At 42.9% G+C, this 21,473-nt stretch overlaps 1 protein-coding gene across 9 annotated transcripts in view; it reads left to right on the top strand.

The window, feature by feature from the left end:
- ARHGAP22 (Rho GTPase activating protein 22) overlaps positions 1-20,899 on the top strand; it is a 146,653-nt gene extending 125,754 nt beyond the window's left edge. For 8 of the 9 annotated variants that reach the window (XM_040563237.1, XM_040563238.1, XM_040563240.1 and 5 more), the window contains 5 exons: positions 1,720-1,852; positions 7,426-7,499; positions 9,284-9,405; positions 12,940-13,840; positions 17,901-19,849. In XM_040563237.1, coding sequence (XP_040419171.1) covers positions 1,720-1,852; positions 7,426-7,499; positions 9,284-9,405; positions 12,940-13,840; positions 17,901-18,129 — 1,459 coding nt within the window. In that variant the 3' untranslated portion in view covers positions 18,130-19,849. Of the gene's footprint in view, positions 1-1,719; positions 1,853-7,425; positions 7,500-9,283; positions 9,406-12,939; positions 13,841-17,900; positions 19,850-19,875 lie in introns of those variants that run through there. The other variant, XR_005821442.1, reaches the window with a different exon arrangement.
- Positions 20,900-21,473: the final 574 nt, after the last annotated feature.

Genomic DNA, 21,473 nt, shown 5'->3' with positions numbered 1-21,473 from the left:
GATGGAGTCCCTCAAGAAAATTAAATCCAGAGTTCTGATAAGAATAAAGTAGAAGTGTGAGTCTCTGTGTACTTTGTCTGTGGAGGGGCTGTTCTGAGAGATAAGTTCTTAGACTTAGGAATCCATGTGTGAAAAACTTCCTTACAACTGGCATGACCACAAAATCAACTTCAGTTGGAGGTTGAGATAATTTAGAAACTGAAGTGAGACAGCAATAAGATGAAAATTCATATAAAATAGGGCTGTGATATTTCTGGCGGGCTACGAACTGAAGATCAGATATGGGATAGGACCTTGTAGGTGAGGTATGTTAAACTTACATGGCTGTGAATGCATTGTATCGTACGGGATGGATAGTCTTTTCCAAATACATGCTGAGAAACTGCTAGTTGTTTATCACAACATCTAGGTGGTCCTAATGATGTATTATGACTTCCTGTCATTCTTGGGTAGCAGCGATGTTTAGGCTTCCGTGCTAACAAGGCAAAAGAAACTTAATCTTATTTTTTGGGCTTGATCCAGGAAGGTTTGAGAGTCAGTACATAGGGATGTAAATTGAGACTCCTGAATTTACTTTTCCACACCGTGAATGCAGATAACCTCACTACTGCCCTGCTTGCTGGGCAGAGCGGAGTAGTCTCCTGTGGTTTGTATCTTGTAAGGAGCCCAGAGCCTTGCTGAGCCCCTGGTACCTGTTTTTTGCACTAGCAAAAGGCAAAGTATTTGGCAGAGCTGATTATATTTCAGAAACCTGTTTATAAACATACTGAGCTTTTAGATAGAGGTGAGGATTTGAGGCTCTGTTGTTTGCTGATGTTTTTTTTTTTTTTCCCAGATTCCTTTAAAGAATGTCAGGGCAGTTGCGGGTTGTGGGGAGCTTGTGGCATGGTCTGTTTAGATTTCCAGTGGCCAAAACCTTTGAAGAGGTCATCTACAAAGATTAACAAAGCTGTACAGATGGGTGAGGTATTGTCATAAACCAAAAGATGGATAGGAAATGGAAAGGGAAAACAGGTGCATCTTCACTATGGGATCTAATACCTCAACCCCAACTTAAAGCAAATGATGGAGTAGAGGAAAAAGAAGCTCCTGGAGTGGGAGAGAAAAGAAAAGCTGATATCCCAACATAACAGATGGGCTAGGTAGCACCAGGTAGCCCAGCCTGGGGGAGATGTGACCCAGAAGCTGTGCAGCCACGCCAAATGGCAGTAGAGGGCCTGGGGAAATACAGCATCCTACATTTTTTTCTGAAGGCTTGGACAGTCACTGGGGAGCCTGGCCCATCGCACGGGTGGGTGCCGGCTGGGGGGAGTATCAAGCAGGAGGGATCAGTGAGAGGATCAGAGGTGATGTTTGATTGCATGAGGATGCAGAGCTCTGTTGTCAGTGCTACGTGATCGCTGTGTGCTTGCCTGGACTGTATTGCTTACCTTCCTGATCCACGTGGACTGAGGAACCATAGCACCACCCTACCCTAAGTAATTCTGCAGGAGTATCCCTTGTATTGCCTGAGATGCATTCTTATCTTGACAGAGCAGGGCTTTTTCCCAGTTTCCAGGTAGAGCCTCCTGCCTCATACAGATGTGTGGCAGAACGACTCCCCTTCATGTGCCTACTTTGCCCCTGTCCCTAAGAAGGACCTTGATCCATCCCCCCAGAAGGCGTCAGGCTTTGGGGTAGCATGGGTTTCTAAATTTCCTTCCTTCTTCTCTGTTGCAGCAACACGGATGTTCACACTGTGGCGTCTCTCCTGAAGCTTTACCTCCGAGAGCTGCCAGAGCCTGTCATCCCCTTTGCCAAATATGAAGACTTTCTTTCTTGTGGACAGCTACTCTCAAAAGATGAGGGAGAGGTCAGTGGTCCTTCTAATCTGCCTCCTACCTTGAAGGTCATTCCCAAGACTCAGTGTAGTACAGCTTACTTCTCATCGCTCTTCAGTCCTAATTTAAAGTTGATGAAGTTCTGGGAAGCTTGAATTTTCCTGAAGCTGTGAACTGGGCATTAATATCACAGGGTCCTGCTTGAAGCGGGAGTTGTTTTGAAGTCAGTCTTGTAGCCTGGTGCTTCTTTCTTCTGAACAATGCTGTTCTGTACCATAATTAGTAAGAGATGTAAGGTAGGAAATCTGGGTTCCTTTCCCAGCCTTGCTGTTGACTCATGAGCAAGTTTTATGAAGTCACTCCCTTTTTCTGGGTTTTCAGTGCCATATATTGGAACAGCATGTTCTGCATCCCAAAGTTGTTGGTGGATGAGATGTTGATCAGTGTGACAGTCTTTGAATTTCTTAAAGGACGGACGCTATAAAAGGGCAGAATGTGATACTATTCCACAATGGCAGAAATCATGCTGTGTGAATACTTTGCCAGAATTTTCCTGTGATGTTCCTCTGTTTAGTTTCCAGGCAAAGGAAGGGGCTGACAGAAACCTCCAGGTCTGTGGCAATCATGGAAATTTTGATTCACTGCTTGGGAGGAGCAGGATAATTTACAATATGACTGATTGATCTGTTCCGTCCATATTGCTCCCTGTGTGGTGATGCCTGAGCGCTTCGCTGACTGCAAAGGCACGTTGGATCTGGTCTAATGTGGGTGGAACCGTGCCACCTTCTAAACAGGGGTTTAAAGTTGTAAGCCTTATTACTTATGTCAGCTAAAGAAGCAAAGGCCTGAGGGCTTGTAAGTCACAGCCCACAGTTCTGTCCCTTTTCTGTGTGTGGCCTCAAGGGCGTGCTCACATCTCTGTCTGGTGGGGACTGTAAAAACTGGGGTTTACCTTTAGTTGAAGTGGTGGATGGCTCTGGGGTGATCCAGTCCTTGATGATGCCCATAAGAAGATTGTTTGCATGCATCAAATGCACCATATCTGATAGTGTCAGCTTTGTATGGGCAAAAGGCAAGTTTGCTACTATCTGCACTCACACAATCTGTTCTCTAGTCAACTCCTAGAAAGCAAGTAACTGTGTGTGACACAGCGCAGCAGTGCCACACATGGGCATGTGTTTGTGTCCTGGACACATGCACATCAGTGTCGGTGCACTAGGGATGTTTCTTAATAGATACAGGCATGTGTCTGCTAGCTCCAAAACTTGCTCGTGTTCTGCCTTGTTAACAGGCACCTCAGTCATCTCTGCAGGGTGCTATGCTCCAGACAGCTGAATGGCTGATCTCACCAGAAACAGCAGCATTTCTAAGGCAGTGGAGCTGGTTTCATTTTGGTCATAGAGTGTGCAGACTGGGAAGTTTTGGATCCATTAAGCACTATTGCACAAGAGTAGAGACAGTGCCAAGTTGGGCAAACATAATTGTATATCACTGCTCAGCTTATTAGCTGTGTAGTTTGTCTGATTCTGCCTGCACAGGCTGCTGCAGTTTGGGAAGCAGCATCTGTGTTGGTTTTGTGGGAGCACGGCCAGACTGAAACAACTTGTAGTGCATTATTCTCTTTGGATTAGAAAGGAGATGAGGAGCACTAGAGAGCTGAAGTGAAAGCTTGCAAAATACAGTAACTGCTGATAGCACAAGTTGCCTTGTTAAACTGCTGTTGTAAACAACCATTTGTTTGGTCAGGAAGATCTGGAACCTCAACAAGGGCTGTTTACTTTTTTTGGAAAGGAAGGTGGAGTGCACACACCAAGGGTGGAGAGGCTGTACGTGTGCCGGAGCACGTGGAGCAGTCATCCCCAGCCTGTAGGGCTTGAATTGCCTCCCACCTGGAAAGTCCCCCTGCTGAAAAATGTGGTTTCATTGAAATTCAGAGAATTTTAGAGTCAAATGTTTCATTTTGGGGAAAACAACACCAACGACAACAACAAAAACAAAATGCAAACTATTGTTTGAATTTGAAGTAATATTTTGTCTTCATTTTCCATATATAAGTTTTGAACAAGACATTTAGACTCAAATATTTTCTATAGTTGTAGCCCCTCCACCCCCAAAATAAAAATGGAATTACTTAGGGCAAAATAGCAATTCAGATAAAACAGTTGGTACTTTGTGCTGCTGTGCTGCTACATTTTGAACATAGATAGGAATTATTATGATCTTTGATTGGCCTAATTTCCATCTGCATCAAAAAATACTCCAGCATTGTCCCAAGCTTCCATTTTTCATTGACTGCTGTTCGTCTTCGTTCTGCACCCAACCGATCTCTGGTGCTGGAATGCAAACAGAAACTTAACAGAGTCCTGGAGTTGTACTGAGGCCTCCAGGTATCTCAGCAGGGCTGCAGCATTAAAAAAGATTTGATTCAGATCCCAGGTGGTTTTGAGGAAGGACTTAAGAATGAATGAAGGATCTTCAAATCTTTAAAAACTCAAATTTGAGTCAGACTGTCTTGACATGGCAGTATTTTAGCCTTCACTGCGGCCTGTGCTCTAGAGATGCACACAGCACAGCAATTCAGTGGGCTGAGCACACAGCTTTGAGATTTTAAAGAGCAAATTGAATCTGGGGGAATATCAGAAGCGTTGTTAGTTGTCAGCCCAACTAGAAACTCCCTGTTAGTTTGCAATGTTACACACATTGCAAAATCCTTGGGTTTAGGACCACTCCTTGGAAAGCATGCATGTGTGGTAAATTAGACATAGGGGAGCATTTTCAAGGAGGTAAGAGCTGTTACTGCGGAGTGCCGTAATGATGAGTGTCAGAGCAGTGCCTCTGTTGCCTGTTCAACTGCAGCCAAAGCATGACCCGTGCTGTGCTGGTTGTTAGCAATGCAGCAGTTTTAGCTTGCATTTTTCTTTACACTCGTGCCGTGGTGTTCCTGTGCTCAGCCTTCGGCATCTGTGGGTCAGGGGGGCTGGTGGGTACAGGCCTGGGGCAGTGCTGCTAAGTTCCTGAGGTGCCTGCAGCAGGAGAGGGAGCTTTTCTATTTTTTTGGAACCTGGCAAATGCTCGTGCCTTGATGAATCTAATGATCCTCTCTGTGTAATCCCATTGTTGTGATGTCTTGTGACAGAGCACGGGTGATACATTTTTAGAACCATTTTTTCTTTCAGATATGGCCCTGTACCATTAGATCATGTTTCCAGCTATTCAAAGCTGCCCACATTTCTGTTCCAAAGTCCCCTCTTGCATCCAGAGAAGCTGCGATATTTTAATTCAGAGCACTTGAAATACTGTGCCAAATGTCATTCTGATTTCTGTATTTGAAATAAACTGGGTTACAGAGCAAAAGTCGAGAGAGAGGTTTGTTAGATCAACTGTATCTAGTTCAAACTCCTCACTTGAAAGCTGGATGATCTGAAAAACTGACCTTAACCTTCACATCAATAGCAGCTTCCCTTGATTCAAATGTTTTCAGAAGTTCAAGAAAGAGGATTGAGATTTTCAAGTGACCGGTCTTTTATTAGTGTCTCCCTTGTTGTCGCTGTTAAACTGGCATGATTTTTAACCTGAGGATTTTTTATTTTTTTAGTTTCAGGTTTTTATTAGTTGGAGGATTTTTTTTTTGTGCTGTGAAATTCAGAAGAAAAAAATTGTCTACCTTCAGGACATTAAGGATGGAGGCAGGAATACGGACTGCTCTCTGGGTCTTTTTGACTTACCTGGAGCAGATAAGTCATGAAGATCTTGGAAGAGGCAGGCCAACAGAATCCCTTCCCTGAAAAATAGAGGAAGGTTTGAATTGAAAGTCCAAACACACTTCTCTGGCTTTGAACCAACTGCTTCTGAAATTTCTCCATCATTAGTTAGCAGTCTTCTCTCGTTAGTTAACAGCTATCAGTCTTCACAAATGTGTTTGGATATCTATCTTCACAAAGAAAGTTTAGTTGTCTCAAAAAGTAAGCGAGCCTCCACGGTAACTGCATTGAAAGGAACCAGTAAATGATGGTGGGACTGCAGCAGGACAATAGCCTTCTGAGTCAGAGATTTTCATTATATGCTTTAAGTAGCTTCAGGGTTCTAAGTCATTCCTCAAGCAGATCTCTCATCTTACATTTTAATGGAAAGACAGAAAGTTTATGAGGAAGTGTGTCACAGCTCAGAATGGCTGCAAATAGAAGTAAGTAATTAAAAAGGAGGTAGTGGAATTGGAATGTTGTTAGCTTTTTAAAGAAAATTTCTCTTCTGCTCAGTTCAGCATTACTGCAATGTGTTTGTAGCACACTCAGTGCCTCAAAGTTTCAAGTAGGCTGGGTGCAGAAAAGGCATGTTTGCTGGTACCTTTATACCAGTACCTATTAGCAGACTTCGAAGACTCGCAGGCTTCCCTAGCTGAAGGTTTTTACATTAACCATTAAAGTTGACAAGAGCATTTGTACTGATTTGGAGAACTTAGTCAAGTCCTGGCTGTTGGGGTTTCAGTATTCCAGTATGTGATTTAACTTCAAGAATTCTGCAGCCCTTTTCTTTTGGACAAAAGGGTTTTTTTGGTGTTTGGGGAATAAGCATGCTGACTTAGTGGTTTGCAGAGTGGGTGGTTTTCCTTTTGTTCTAGACAGCCCAGCTGCTTTTTTTTTTTTTTTTTCCTGTCTTCTGGAATTTTAAAGAAAAAAAATCCAGCTAACATTCAGCCTGAGGAAAGATCCTGGCAATGATGTACCTCTGGGATAATTTCTGCTGCTTTTTGTGCCAACGGCACTCCTATATAGAGCTGTCTTGGCACTCTAGTGTTTGGATACTTTATGTAGTGGATCTCTCTTGCTGGGACCACTGGTTCTAATCCCATCAAAGTAATAAATCATTCTCCTCACACCTCAGCCTCTGCTTACAAGAAGGCAATAAATCTTCACAATGCTATTTGTGTCTTGTTCAAGAGCACCTGTGCATGCTAGGACAGAGAAATTGGTCTGGATGACTCCTGGTTCTCTTCCAGGTAGATCTGTCATTTGCAAGGATTCCTTATGTCTCCCTTGCCTTAGTTTTCCATCTCTGAACCAAGAGACACACTGGTACTTCTTTCAGGCTGGGGGAGGTTGTGCAGCCATACAGTAGATAGGGTGGGTGGGGGAGCTTGGTCAAATGACCTTTGTAATGGCATCAAATAATTCTGTGGCATATTTGGTATTTGCAAGCTTTAGAAGTGCAAGTAACAGGGTTTTAATGCTGTCAGAGAGTTTCTGCATCAGTCTTCTGCACCAGACCTGGGACAACTTTCTGAAGCAGGGTCAGGTACTGCCCCTGCATCAAGGGAAGCAGGAGTTCGGCGGGAAGCAGAACTGAGCCAGGTCCCTTGTGCTCACAGCCATTACGTGTCTGGGGTTGTTAAACTTGGGAGTGGGACTCGTGCTCCCACCTGAGAGGTAAGGAACAACAGAGTGGATGATACCTTCTTTAAAAAACAAAAACAAAAGCCTCATTGTGCTATCATCTGTTGCTCATGGTTTTGACTCTGGAAAGAGGACTTTGTAGCACTGAAAGAGTCACATCTGCTTTGCATTATTCATATCAGTAGTTCTCCTTTCTTGTTTTTCCTGTCCCTCAGGGTACCCAGGAACTGGTTAAACAGGTGAAGAATTTGCCCCAAGCCAACTACAACCTCCTGAAATACATATGCAAGTAAGTGAAATGAATTAACACCTGGAAAAGTCACTAAGTTTTGTGAGGCTCAATCACAGATACAAATAATTTACTCTGAAAGTTCGAATATTCAAACATCACTTATGCATAACTTACTGCTCCTGTAAAACATGTGGAGGTGGATGTGCAGCCTGCCTGAAGGAAGTTCTTGGTTTAACCAAGAGCATCAGCCAAGCAAATTGCTGTCACCCACAGCCCTGGCAGCAGGCATCAATGATGCAAATACATTGTATTGTCTGTTTCAGAAGCACTTAAAGACCAATAAAGAAAGGCAGTAGTTCCAGGCACTGCACATCTGGAGTACTTGTAAGGCAAGCTGAGTAGCAGATAGCCAGAATTGCCAGTCTGACCTCAGCTCTGATTTGGAAGTGGGGATGGGAGTGGCTTGGAGTACAGGGACTCCACAGCCTTGTCTCCCCTTGTCTCTCCGCTAACTCTGCCAGTTCCAAGTGGGATGGAATGGCTGGGGAGCTGGAATGGACTGTTACCCCAAATACAATGTAACAGACTTCACGTTGTATTATGATCTCCATGGTAGACTAAAAGTCTTTTTATCATGAGTGGGATTTGTACATCTGCAGCAGGGAGTAGACACAAACACTGACATGAAGCCCATGCTTTATTCAGGATACCAAGCCTTTCCTAAGGGTACGGATGGATAGCATTTCTGAAATGTGCTTTTGAATGCTTTGAAAAATTTATTGTGCCTTGCTATGTGCTTCTATAGTTATTTGTATTAGTATCTGAGCACCGCAGAGCAAATGTCTGAGGCAGGGGAATATAATCATATGTGTTTCTAAGTGAAGAACTGAGGAAAGGAAAGGCAAGTAGATTTTGCTTCTGACTTACAGAACAGAACTGAGAGCTCTTGGGCCTCAGCACAGAGGAAGCCACATAAAAAATGGGAGTTCCTACAAAAGTCAGACTGCAAGCAGAAGCATTCAAAAATTTGCCAACTGAGCAGCACAGAATAGTGAGGAAACATTTTGACTGCCAAAACCCCTCTAATCACCCCCAAATGAGCAATAGTTCAGGAAATAGAGTATAGGTCAAGCAAGACTGTTCACCTCTGAGGCCACGGAGACCTGTTTCCAGCTCTTGTGCGGTTCCATGTCCTATAGTCCTTTTCATAACTAGGCTAATTGCAGGCTATTTCGGTGTTTGTTACGGCTGGCTATAGTTCCTATTGGGAGGCTGTTCCAAATTACAAAATTAACTGTTAGAAACATTCTGCTGATTTCCAGCTTATGCATATGGATAGCCAGTCTGTCTGCATTTCTTCATGTGCTATCTTTGGCTTGCACAGAGTCTTTTTAATGTGTTGATGTTTGCCCAGCTGATGCAGTCACAGGAAGCTCTTTATCTGTATTTTGTCAGATTCAGGAAATAAAGCTCTTCCCACAGGCTGCTTAGTTCTAGGATGAGGAGAGAAGTGAAATGTCTTTGTACTTCTATTACATCTGTAGGTAAAAGCTGACAGAAACCACTCTGTATAACTGGAAAATTCCCATAAAAATATGAAAACCTGTATTTTCATACCCAGAAGTGCCTTTGGCAGAAGCCATCCTGTCCTGCCTCAAACAAGGAACCTGGGGATTGTTATTGAGTATCTGAGCTGCGGTTAGTCCATAGGAGCATTTTAGATACTCAGGTTGTGTAAGCATGGGACAAAACTGTTCCTGCCCCAGAATGTCTACAAGTATGAGAAGTGACTTACTTTATATTCCTCTCCTCCTATGATTTTTCTGGGGGGGCTTTTCAAGGTTCCTTGATGAAGTTCAGGCTCACTCCAGCATTAACAAGATGAGTGTCCAGAACCTGGCTACAGTATTTGGACCAAATATATTACGACCCAAAATGGAAGATCCCATGACCATGATGGAAGGTAGGTACTCCTGTTGTTGAGGTAACACAGCATCTGTGTTTTGGGGCTGCAGGATTATGCTGAAAGTCATACAGCCATTGGAAGTTGTGTCACTTGTTGACTGTTGCATAGTCAGCAACAAGTCAAGCAATCCCTTTTATCGGTGCCCGTGAGTGGATGTACCACTGCTATCCCACTTGCCACTGCTGCGGGAGCATCTCTCTTCTCCACTATGTGGAGATGCCTCTGCCCTGTTGCAAGTTGTTGTGTGAAACCTACTGCTCTCTGAACCTACTGCTAAAATGAAAGGTCGAATGTTCTTCAGATGGACCATGTTAAGTACCAGACTACTGTTGTTTAGCGTTGGTGCATTTTGGTGCATTTAGCTCCCTGCAAGGGACACCCAGTGCACAATGAAGGAGGTACTGCAGTTCTTACTGTGCTACAGGGGCTACGGGTAGGTGTCTTAGAAGTGTCGTCTTCCAAGCAGATTGCGTATGGGTCAGATCTTCACAGAACCCAAGGAATAAGTGAAAAATCACTGGTAAATTCAGATGTTTTTACAATATGTTAGAAAATATAAAATATTCCAGTCATATCTCAGATGTTTGCATGTATATTGATTTCCTGAGTTTAAAAGGAAAAAATGAAAACCAAGCCTGGAAGAGAAGTGTGTTCCTAGGCCCTAATTACGGAGTTGCTCTGGGTATATTTGCTGTAAAGTGTGTTCTTTTGAGGTGACAGCTTTTATCTGTTTAGGGTTCAGATAAGTTAGAAAACCAGACTGTTGTCATCAGGTTTTGCTGCAATTGCTCGGTCATTGCATCTTTCTTGTGCTAGGCTGCAGGAATAGTTGGACTCCAGAGTAAGAGGAAGCCAAACGATGGGATGAGATATGCGGTGAGGGGTCACCCAATACTGTTTCCTTAAAATTAAAAAAAAATATTTATTATTCAGGTATGAATGCTCCTTTCTTCTGAAGTGTATGTAAAAATCTGGAGCTTGAAAATTATCTACCTCCATAGGGGTCAGCAAATGCCGAGGGCAGGATGTCTGGCTGGCTGACACCAGGGCTGGGGCAGAGCCTCTCCCACGTGCAATGGAGCGCAGCTTGTGAGCTTTGGCAGGGCCTCTGCAGCAAGTTCTGTGGGATCCTTGCAAGCCTGTAGAAAGAACTAATGGATTCATCTGGCACTAGGCACAGATGGGGGATGCTGTGCCCACATGCCTGAAATCAGCCCTGGCACTGCCTGCAAGCTGTAGGGGACAGCTCCCGTCGTGTTCGGTGCGGTGGAAATCCTTCACAGTGCCAGTATGACCGTGCCTGTGCAGCAGCAGTGCCTTAGCAAAATGTGAGGGGGACAAAAAGGGATGCTGGGTTATTTGGGGGTATAAAGGTGGGGACGGCCGGGCCCACCCTCCACTGCGTGATGCAGTGACTGCCCCTTGTGGCCGGTTGGCCGGTGGTGGGCAAGACTCTTAGAGCCTTGGCCAGCGATGTTCCTTTTGTTCCGCTGGTACAGATGGAGGGCTTGGCAGATCACCCAAGGCATTTCATTATATGGTTCAGCTGATGGCAAAGGTGCTTGTTCTGTCTGTAGGTGCACATATGTCACAGATGCTGTGGCCCCATGGCCTCTCCTAGTCCTCATAAAGGCAGTAGGGTTGGCCTGACCTAGAATTAACCCTGTATTAACAGAGACCTGGACTGTAGACAAATTGGGATCCAATGGCTGGTTTTTTAGACTTAATCAGTAAAACCAAATGTAACAGCACTGGGAATGTTTTGCTTTAATGTGAGTGGAGGGTAGAAGATTGGTTAAATAGGAATAATGGAGGAATGGAAAGACTCTAATAAAATTTCTTTAGCTTCACAGTAATAGGGATAATAAATACAAAGAAAGACTGCTGCCAGTTCTTAACAAAAAGCACTTTAATTGCGTCTCTCCAAACTTAAACTATGAATTTAAAATAGAAATATCTGAAGTTTGACAGCTACATTGTTAGGCATGACCTTATCTCCAGAGAGGTGTATGCTCTTGCGCATCCACAGACATTAAATGCAAGCAGTAGGTGAGCTTAATACCTCTTGCTGCCAGGCTGAGACTTCATTATTATGTTCAGGTCCTTATTGTAGGCCCCTGAATGTTAGTCTTATTCTTTAGTTCAGATGATAAGTAAACATAGAATGATGATATATTTGCTCTCTTTAAGGTTTTTCTCTTTTGTAGAAAATACTTTGTATTAGGTTTGGTAAGAGATATTCTCTGTTAGTCTGTAATGGCCTACAGTACTGAAAAGCAGTGACAACTCATTTCTGTGGATTTATATAGTTGCTAGTACTCTTTCTGCATTTGCTGTACACTTTCTACTTTTTATGTTTGAATACCATGAGAAACTCCTCTTTTAATCAAGTCAGTCACCTTAAGAATCTGCTAGCTGTTGTCTGCAGTGAGGTAGCTGCACCCATGCCTCTTTCAGGAAACTTTATTCTAGTAGACTAGCTCCCTATGGCACCTCATGTTCCAGTTTTCAAGGTTTACTCATTCCTACATTCCTGCAACACGTTTTTGGTTTTGCTGTCCTATCTTAAAGAACCTATGCTTGGTTGCTTTAGGCTGTGACCTAAATTTATCTTCTACCTTAAAATTTAATGTTTCATTTGGGTCCTTAATATTAGAAACCTAGCAGAAGCCCTTTTTCCTTGTTGTTTTCATTTTCTGTATCAGTAGAGATGTCATCAGAGCATTCCATAAACCTGCTGGGCTCTGCTGTTCTTTCCCACCAGATGTCTGAGAAGCTGCCTTTACATGGCACTCTTCAACGGATACTTGAAGTCTAATTTCCTTCCATCTCGTATTTCAACATGTTTCCTCATGAGTATGGTTTCATTTCAAATTGCTGAATGCTTTACTAGGATTGGAAGTGAACACCAGCCTGCAGATAGTGATGGTACAAAACGTATCTTTTCCCCCTTGCGTGCAGCTACGTGTGCCACGCAGGTCTCATTCTCCAGGTTTCCCTATACAGCAGGAGTACAGCAGGAGGCCTAGGCTGAAAGAAATTTCTGGTGCTTTAGTGAACACTAGCTCTAGGCCTGTTTAGACTGTGAATGTAGGTGCAGTGTAGATACCCAAGTCAGTGGAAACGTGCTAGTTTTGGAATCCAGACAGAAAGGTGCTCCATCCCAACTACCACATTGGTGTGTTTAGGATCCAGCATGCATCTCTGCACAGAGCTGTGCCGTCCTGTGTGGATCCACGTGCTGAAATCAGTGCTGTGTCTGAACCCCATGCCATGGTGTGGTACAGGCATGCCTTGTTTTCCAGGTGTCATCCTCCTCTGCTCTCCTCATGGGTGTCCTTAAACAAACCCGTTTTATTAATCACTGCTACCGGTCGCTTGTAGTACACTAGTCGGCTGCATTCAGGAGCTGGACTCGCACTTGCATGTGCCAGCCTCACAAGGAGCTCACACAGCATCTCACAGACAGGGAGTGAGTGCCTCAGGTCTGCCACGTCTCATGGAATTTTTGCCTTTGTTTCCTCCCCACAGGCACCTCCCTGGTGCAGCACCTGATGACGGTGCTGATAAGTGAACAGGGCCGAATCTTTGCTGTTCCTCAGGCAGATGTGCCAGGGAGCCAGCTGGAAATCAGACCCGTGCGTCCACGCAACACCGTGGAGTGGATCTCTGAGGAGGACGGGGAGGACAAGTCAGAAAGCTGCATTCCCAGCCCTGCCGATTCGCCCTCTGCCAATGCTGTGGCACCAGAGGCCACCCCTGGACCCGTGGTGAAAAACACCTCTCCAGAACGCAGCGACAAATTGACTCAGCCTGCCACCAGCCCCAGCAAAAGAGTGCAGACGCTGCCTCCCTGGAAATACTCCTTCCGCCAGCCGGGAGCACGGTCTGTGAGTCCAAAGCTGGGCAGCTCATCCTTAGATATCCCCAACCTTTCCTCCAGTGGGAACTGGCTGATGAACGGACTGTACTCGCTCCGAGGCCACCGCCGGACAGCCTCTGGGGAACAACGAGTTAAAGACTCGTGTTCTTCCCAAAGACTTTCTACTTACGACAACGTCCCTTCATCCAGCCTCTCCCTTAGCACACACAGCACGGCCAGCACCACGTGGTCGACATCATCGTGTGAGATCTCCGTGGTGGACTCGGTCAGCAGCTGCCCAGCCTGTCGGGCCAGTGACTCTTCGGCTTTAAGCTCTCTGCAGACGGAGTGGATGACTCAGGGCTCGCTGTCTCAGAGTGAGGTCAAGACTGCAGATCTGGAGAACAGCATCGACAGGTTTGATGCTTGCAGCAGCAGCAGCGAACAGAGCAACCCAGCTGCAGCTTCCAGAGACTCTGTCAAATGCTCTAGAGCCTTACAGAGCTTGGTGGTGGAGCTAAAGACAGAACTGAGCAAACAGAGGACTGAGTACGAGACCAGTATCAAAAGGTAATGGACACGGAACTCTTTTATCATCCTTACCCCTGTTTGAATGTGTGTGTGGGCTACAAAGTGTATCGGGTTCTCAGACCTGGAGTTTGGCTTTGGGAGTCTACAAATATGGATCTGGTCTTTCCTCACTGTTCCGTGAGTACAACTTTTCTCTCTGACAAAATAGAGGATCAAAAAACAGGATTTCCAGTACACAGGAGATTCCAGTATTGCTCATTGTTTTCAATAGAAATTGGAACAGCACAGGTAAACCCAAACTCTGCTCTTTGTCAGTGTCCTGGGAGAAACAGGGAGGCAAACATCTGTCTTGTGGGGAGGGAATGGGGCCTAGGGCAGTCAGGCCTCTGCAGGGAAGTCTGTGCATGTGCTGAGACTTGTGTCAAATCAGTCCAAAAGTGAAGGTTTTATGCTACTTTTTCCAAGAGAAACTTTGTTCAGGAAACAGATTTTGACTGTTCTCTGTTGTTTTTGTTGTGATTGCATCTCAGTTATAACTTTTTCAGCAGCCATTTTGTGTTGAGCTTCTAAAATCAAAAGCAACATTTCTAGATGTACTCATAGCAGTCGTTTGCTCACACAGCAAGCCGCTGACTCAAAGTAGCAGCAAGGTGCTGCTTGTACAGCAGAGCACTGAACTGTGTGGTTCTTGCCCCCTCTGATGTTTTTCAGGTTTTCAGGAGAGGTGTGTGTGAGGGTAGGGGCTGTAGGAAGTAGAAAATACTATGAATAAATAGGAAGAGTCATATTTATTAATTTGTCTGAGTTGGTATATTAGTTTTTATGAGTTTAAGTGCTTAGTAGAATTACTTTCAGACAAGTACTTAGGGAAGAATGCACTTGAAGTAAGTATGGTTGTTTAAAGGAATTAGGTATGTTTTAATGTACAGGCATATTGCATACCAGTACTAGTGTGTTGCATTAGAGAAAGGCTGTAGTCCCCTTTCTTAGAAATTTATTTCTTCTCAGCATTTTTTTGTGTTAAGGTGTTAGAGTTATACTCCCTAAATTATTAAAACTCTGATACCGTGTACATGTCTCCTAAACATGATACCAAAAGTACACGATTGTTTGTAGGGACTGTATAGTACAGCTTGAAGCTAAGCTTGTTGCATCTTTTTTCTTGTTAAAGTAATTTCTCAAAAGGTGTTTTGGAAAGCTCTAGTCTGAACTGTGATCTCTACCAGTGGGCCGGCTGTTAAGGTAGGAATTTTACTTGTTACCTTCCTGCTATATTTTAAAATGTACTATGCTGGTGGCTTGCCAGCCTCTGCACCTTTTCTGCCTCCTGCCTTGTGTTGCCTTGGTGTGTGAGGCTGGAAGGACCAGCAGGCCGCATAGCAGTTCAGTTACAGCGGGCATCGGAGTGGGAGAAAAGCTTTCCCTCCCTTGTTGTGTCCCAGCCTGAAGAGCTGGTGAGATCACCACTGGTTGCTAGTATTGTGTTGGAAAAGGTCTGTGAGCGAGGATGGTATGTACCTTGTGTTTAATTGTGCAGGACTGCCCTAGCAAGGCTTGTTGCAGGGATACAGAGTAACAGAAGTGAGACTGGGCTGCAAACTTGTAAATGTGTAGCTGGGCATCTTATCTGCTGCCTGAGGGGAGAGATGGCTTCCCAGCTCTTAGCGATAGCACTGTTCCAATGACCGTCAGGGACATCCAGGAAGCCTTGTTTGTCATTCCTGCCACATTTTTTGGCTATTTCAGCTCTAACACCTGCCTTTCCCCTTCAGTGGGAAAGGGACAAAGAGCACCATAACTGGAGGGGAGGGCTATAAATTGGCCAGGTCTCATAAGGCAAAGCAGCTGAGAGGAAAATGCCTAATGAGCTAGTATTTTCCTAAAACCAGGTGAGATGCAATCCCTGCCTTTTTGTATTAAAGGGGATGATTCCAGCTGTTCAGGATTACAGCCCTAAGCATTTTGCTGCCAAGTCTAGGAATTTCAAGCCAAGTTTTTTAGCTCTCAAAAATCTTGCAATGTTTTTACTGCAGCTGCAGCAATTTACATGTGCAAAGATATGTCCCTTTTGAGACTTCATATAAAAGTCTGCTCCTGTGGAAAGAGGGGAGCTAACTGGAGTAAAGAAGTGCAGCAGCTTAACAGGAAAATTTCGGGCTGTCTCACTAGCTTTATTTTATTGAAGATAATTTAGTCCCCCAAAGTAATAATTAATTCCTTTACAATTGTACATGTGCTTGTGTGGTTTGCAGAACTCAGTCTGTGTAGCAGGGCATGTTTTAATGAAGGTGTGTGAGCTTTTTGTTGGCACATACATAAGTGGAGGGAAAGCAACGTTGGTACCTGCCTGGGGCAGAGGTAAGGAACACTTGCTGATGGAAAAGCTGCTATTTATCATTATCAACTGCCCATTTTCTCTCTCTTAGTCAGAGGGAGGCAAGTTTTATGGCCTTCCTGTAACCAGTCTGTTCCAGAGCATTTCTCCCTCGAGGTTAGTATAATTAACAGGCATTTTCTGTTGAGTTTCAGTAATTCATGTTTACAACCTACGACTCTTAAGAAACTGGAAGTATCTTGGAGCGGACTATTGGACTATTATATTGTATATGTAGAAACTCTGTAAGTAAGTACTGTGAACATGTGTAATTCAGAACATGGACAGCTAGTCTAGGCTGCTGTAGCTGACTCCTAAAACTTCACGGTACAAACATTTACTTGGTAGCTCAGATCTGTAGGATATAACAAAATGTTATAAGGAAGAGTAGTGGGTGCTGCATCTTAGCTTCAGAATTGTTCTCTTTAGCTGGGTGATAGGAGTCTGCCAAGACAGGCAGTTCTTTCCAGATGTTCTGCACATTTCTGTTCACCCATGACTGCAGCTGTTTGTCTGCTGCACTTGGTGATCAGTGTTCAAGTGTGTGACTGTAAGTTGTGAAGGTTGTGATGATGATAATACCATCCTTGGCTGTATGTGAAGGAAGTTTAAGGGGATGCATTGCATTGCATTATCTGAATAATTGCTTCTTGGTGGTCACAGAATGTAATTCAGGTTCTTCTGAGGTCCAAATCTTTTTTTGATGTTGTGGGGACTGTAGCATGTCTTTTTGAGTGTCATTTAGCCTGTGTAAAACTATCCCATTCACCATTTCAGAGGGAAGCCAAGCACTCCATTTTTACAGTTGGGTATTATTATTGTTTACTGAAATTGTCTTTTTTTTTTTTTTTTTTTAAAGTACAGGGCAACACTTTTCCTAGGAAGAACCTAAATTTTAAAATCACAATCTGATTGTTCTAATGATCAGAAATTTCCATCTGGACATATTACTTCTGTATTAACACCACTACTCTGTCTTGCGATTAGGAAACAAGATTGGGAGGACAGCAAGTGATGTCCCTTCTGTGCTTGTTTCAAATCCAAAAACATGAACCTTGTTCTTTGACCTCCTTAGAGAAAAGCTCTGAGTCTTGCATTAGAGCTTTGTGCACAGATGAACTATTTAAGGTCTGTTCTTCAGAGTCTTCCTCATATAAAATGTTATTTTTTGTAAAAAATTGTAAAGTGTGAAAAACTTTTACTCACCCATTCCATTGTCAGTGACAAACTGTACAGGAAATACCATAAGTGGATGGTGAGGAAGGACTGTGACCTCATTCCTAACTGACTTCAAGGATGTTCCCCTGTACTGGGATACCCTTACGGGGAAACACAGTATCAAGATAAAAACAGACATTAGAAGTTTATATTGCAAATTATGTATTTGAACTCAAACTGATTCAAGAGTTGAGTTGCCTCAGCCATTCAGTCTGTCCACAAGAAACTTCAGCGTTTTGTAAGACTTGATGTACTTAAGCTTATTTTCTCAAGATACGAATGAAGTAAGCTCCAGCTTTCAAGGAGTCCCTGCCTATAAACTCAACATTGAGTAACTATGAAATGGCAGTTAGTGCCCTTACTTAAAACTTCCTTTTAGAATGAAGATATTCTAGCTCTAAGTTGAACGGCTTATATTTATTATAGCTATCAGCAGTATTTATCAAGACACTTAAAAAGCTCTTTTTTTTTTTTCCTTTTTCCCTCTTTCTCCCTGTTGGTTTTAAGAATTGAAGAAACAAGTTCAGACCTGAGGAAGCAAGTGGTTAGGCTAGAAGAAGAACTGGACCAAGAACGAAAGAAATACACGATGCTGGAGATAAAGCTGCGGAATTCTGAACGTGCTCGTGAAGATGCCGAGAAGAGGAATCACCTCCTGCAGAAGGAAATGGAAGAGTTTTTTTCAACATTAGGATGTTTAACTGTTGGGAGTCGAAGTGCTAAAGTCCCCAAATAGAACGAGCTTATGTACAGCATAGAAAATTCTATTTCTGGCAAAACCAGTGAAAAGGCACATTTTGTTATGGTATACTCATGTATCATGAGTAATTCCACAGTGATTGTGCTCTCAGTGACGCTTATTCTGTTGTTTTTACATGTGCTGTAGTACTTGGGCAAGCTGGAGAAAGACTGCGAAACATAATGCTTGGAAGTTTAGCTATCAGCTTACCCGGAAAGAGTGGGCACACTTTTTATCCACAAGTCAAAAGGTACTGTTCTACGTAGCTGTACTGTTGCCATCTTTCGATTTGCTTGCAGCATCCTTTTGCTGGTTCAAGGAGAATGGAAAGGTGTGCAAGGTGGGTGAGGTGGCCAGAAGGGCATTTGGGAAGATCGCAGTTCTAGGATGTCACCACATTCAGTGTGGTTTAGGATATGGATTTAACACGAGGCGGTTTTTTCCTCCCCACTCTCTTTATAAAGTTTGTTCAGATTTCTCATTCTTGAAAATGGCATTATTTTATCAAGATGCTTTGAAAACAATGTCTACAGAATAGCAGAAAATACTGGAAATTCTGACAATTCACTGAAGTTATCCCTTAGATACTGAACAGTTCCACTGCTTCATAAAAATATGACTTATTAAAGTGTATGTGATTAACTATCAGATTAGCCACATAAATGCCATGGAACTTTAAATATGCACATTTGGCCCTAGTTATCTTATTCTTATTTGAGCCAAAAATAGTATTAGCCGCAAGGAAAGAAAAAAAAAGAGCTGATATATATGATATATACTGATCAGACATCAAGTTAAGAGAAGAAAGATTCTTATCATCAAAATACATCCAGCTGATGCAGGTTTTTATATATGAAATCTTAATAGCAGAAACTATGGTAATTTGGTAGAAAAAACAGTAAATTAATGCAGTTAGTGCTGGAAAAGGGTGGGATCTACCTTTAACCTTCACAGGACAGTTTACTTCTAGATTGTCATACCTTTCATGACCCCAATTGATTTTTTTATTGTTAGTTCATGAGGATATGAAGGGACAGAAGGAGAACTGCAAACAACCCAGTAGCCTAAGTTCACTACTTCTGCTAAAAGAACAGACATCATTAGAATGAAGTTGTAATTCCCAGTAATTAGCTGTCAGTGCTCACTTCCCTTCAAGGGACTTACTTGAGAAGTTCTGCATAACATTTGTAGTGCCCTAAGCTATGCAGAACCTGCACACAGAAATTGTATCACTAGATTCATCTCGAGCTCTGCTTGCCAGCCCCAGCACTCACCACATTATTTGCTCTCTTTGACAGCTGAGGCAGCTTGGGAGTCTCAAAGGAGAAAGATTTTTAACAGAAAAGTACCACAACATGAACTGGCTAAGACAAAAGTACAGTCTGCAGTGAAAGTGCTTGCTTTAACTATTTTTCTTTAAATGACCTGAATCTGACATCTTTTCGTACTAAAGAAGAATATAACTCATCTTCTGGAAATAACCTTGGAATGTTTTTTTTAAAATACCAGCAGATTTCACACCTTTTACTATTGACTTTCTCCTCATCTCACAGATATCCGTGTTTTAATAGACGTTACCTTTTTCTGTCACTATAGTGCTTCTCCTTTCTACAGAAATGTAAACCATTTAAAGTGAGCAAAAAGAAAACATATTTACCTAATATTTCCCAGTTATAACTAGTCAAACAAAGTGGTCAAATAAAACTAAGCAGTTATTTCAAAAACATTTTCCCTTCTCTCCAGAATATCCAGCAGCGCTGCATTCTTTGCTACCCCTGCTGTCAAGCAGCATGGCACGTCCCTGACTGTTCAACAGGAGCAGCCTGCCCCCTGCAGGCACCAGCAGCAGGCTTACCCCTGTGTTAATGATCACAACCTTCCAGGGTGTTATTACTAATCACAACTGATCACCAACTTACAGGGTCACAACTGAATCTACAAGGAAGATACTGGCTTGCTTAAAACAACAGCATTAAGATGCATAATGTGAGTAGCAACCCCTGTTGTAACAATGATTTTCAGCTGGAACGGCACAGTGAGTTGAGGCAGCACCAAGTATAATTATAGTCCTCACAAAATAAACCTCAATATTAGAGCATTGCCTGAATTGAGCTGTAAGTAATTCTCTGTAAGTAGAACACCAGGACTGGTAAAAAGTGACAGCTTGTACTATCTGGGACATTCAATCCAAAATAATAGCAAGTAGGCTACTTTAATACCCTTTTATTTTCACCCCCAACACGGGTACCTTTCATTACATCCATCCTCCTGACAGCCCCCATTCCTTAGACTATTTATACTGCATTAGCTCCTGGATGTTCCAAGTGCAGACTACTTTAATTCTGGCAAGCTACAAACTGAGCCATGCTGACTGGGAGCCTAAAACAGGTATGTGAAGTAAGGAGGGGAAGCACTACACAAGACCGCATGGCTAGCTCTCAGTGAAATCAAATGAATAATTCTAAATATTCTTTAAGTAGTCAGAATACTAGGCAACATATATATACATACATATATATATATAGCTGGACTGGGAAACAAACCCACCTATTCCATTCCACTGTAAGAGCATCTACTAACTATGTAGCATTCTACATGATATTAATCTGGCAGACACGATAAAATTCATTCCTGTTTTCAGTTTCACAAATCAAACTGTATCCACTCAAAGTGGTTAATGGAACTAACCTTTTTTTTTCAGTCGACTGTTGTGCTCCAGAAACATCTATTCCTCTTCTTCATGAGTAATAAATTTCAGGTCATTTTGAAGATGAGCCTCTGCAGTAAGTGAAGGCTGCAAGACGTTGCAAACTACTAAGTTCATGCTAAGACACACCACGATGGGATATAAACTCTAAAGCACAGTAACAGACAGACACATGATCTTAATTTCCTCTCATGAGCAATTATGCAAGAAATGGGAATACACTTGTGATGTTGGACACAACCTCATGGATCACTGTGTCCTTATTTGAGGACAGCATATTCGCTTTACTAACTCTAATGCCTGTTTCTCTACACTTCATGTGTCTACCTCATGGATACAAGACCACTCCTTATTTTACAGACTTCTAGGTTATTCCAGCCCCCACCCCCAATTTAAAATACCAGCCTTAGCAAGAGTTTACAAGATACGGGTTTGTTAGTTCTAATAAGACATGAAGAAAGGCTGCTGGCATCAGGTACCTAAATTTTAGCATAATTTTCCCAGCCAGGAACATCCCTTCCAATATTATGCAGCCAAAAGAAAAAATGTAATAAATAAATAAATAATCAATGAAAGGAGTCCAACACAAACATATACTTGAAAAAAATCCAAAGTCAAATATTCCAGAACAAAA

The sequence above is a fragment of the Cygnus olor genome, chromosome 7 (genome assembly GCF_009769625.2).
Source record: "Cygnus olor isolate bCygOlo1 chromosome 7, bCygOlo1.pri.v2, whole genome shotgun sequence".
NCBI classification, from domain to species: Eukaryota; Metazoa; Chordata; class Aves; order Anseriformes; family Anatidae; genus Cygnus; species Cygnus olor.
The sequence above is the reverse complement of the archived record's forward strand: the minus strand, read 5'-3'. Positions and strand labels throughout refer to the sequence as shown.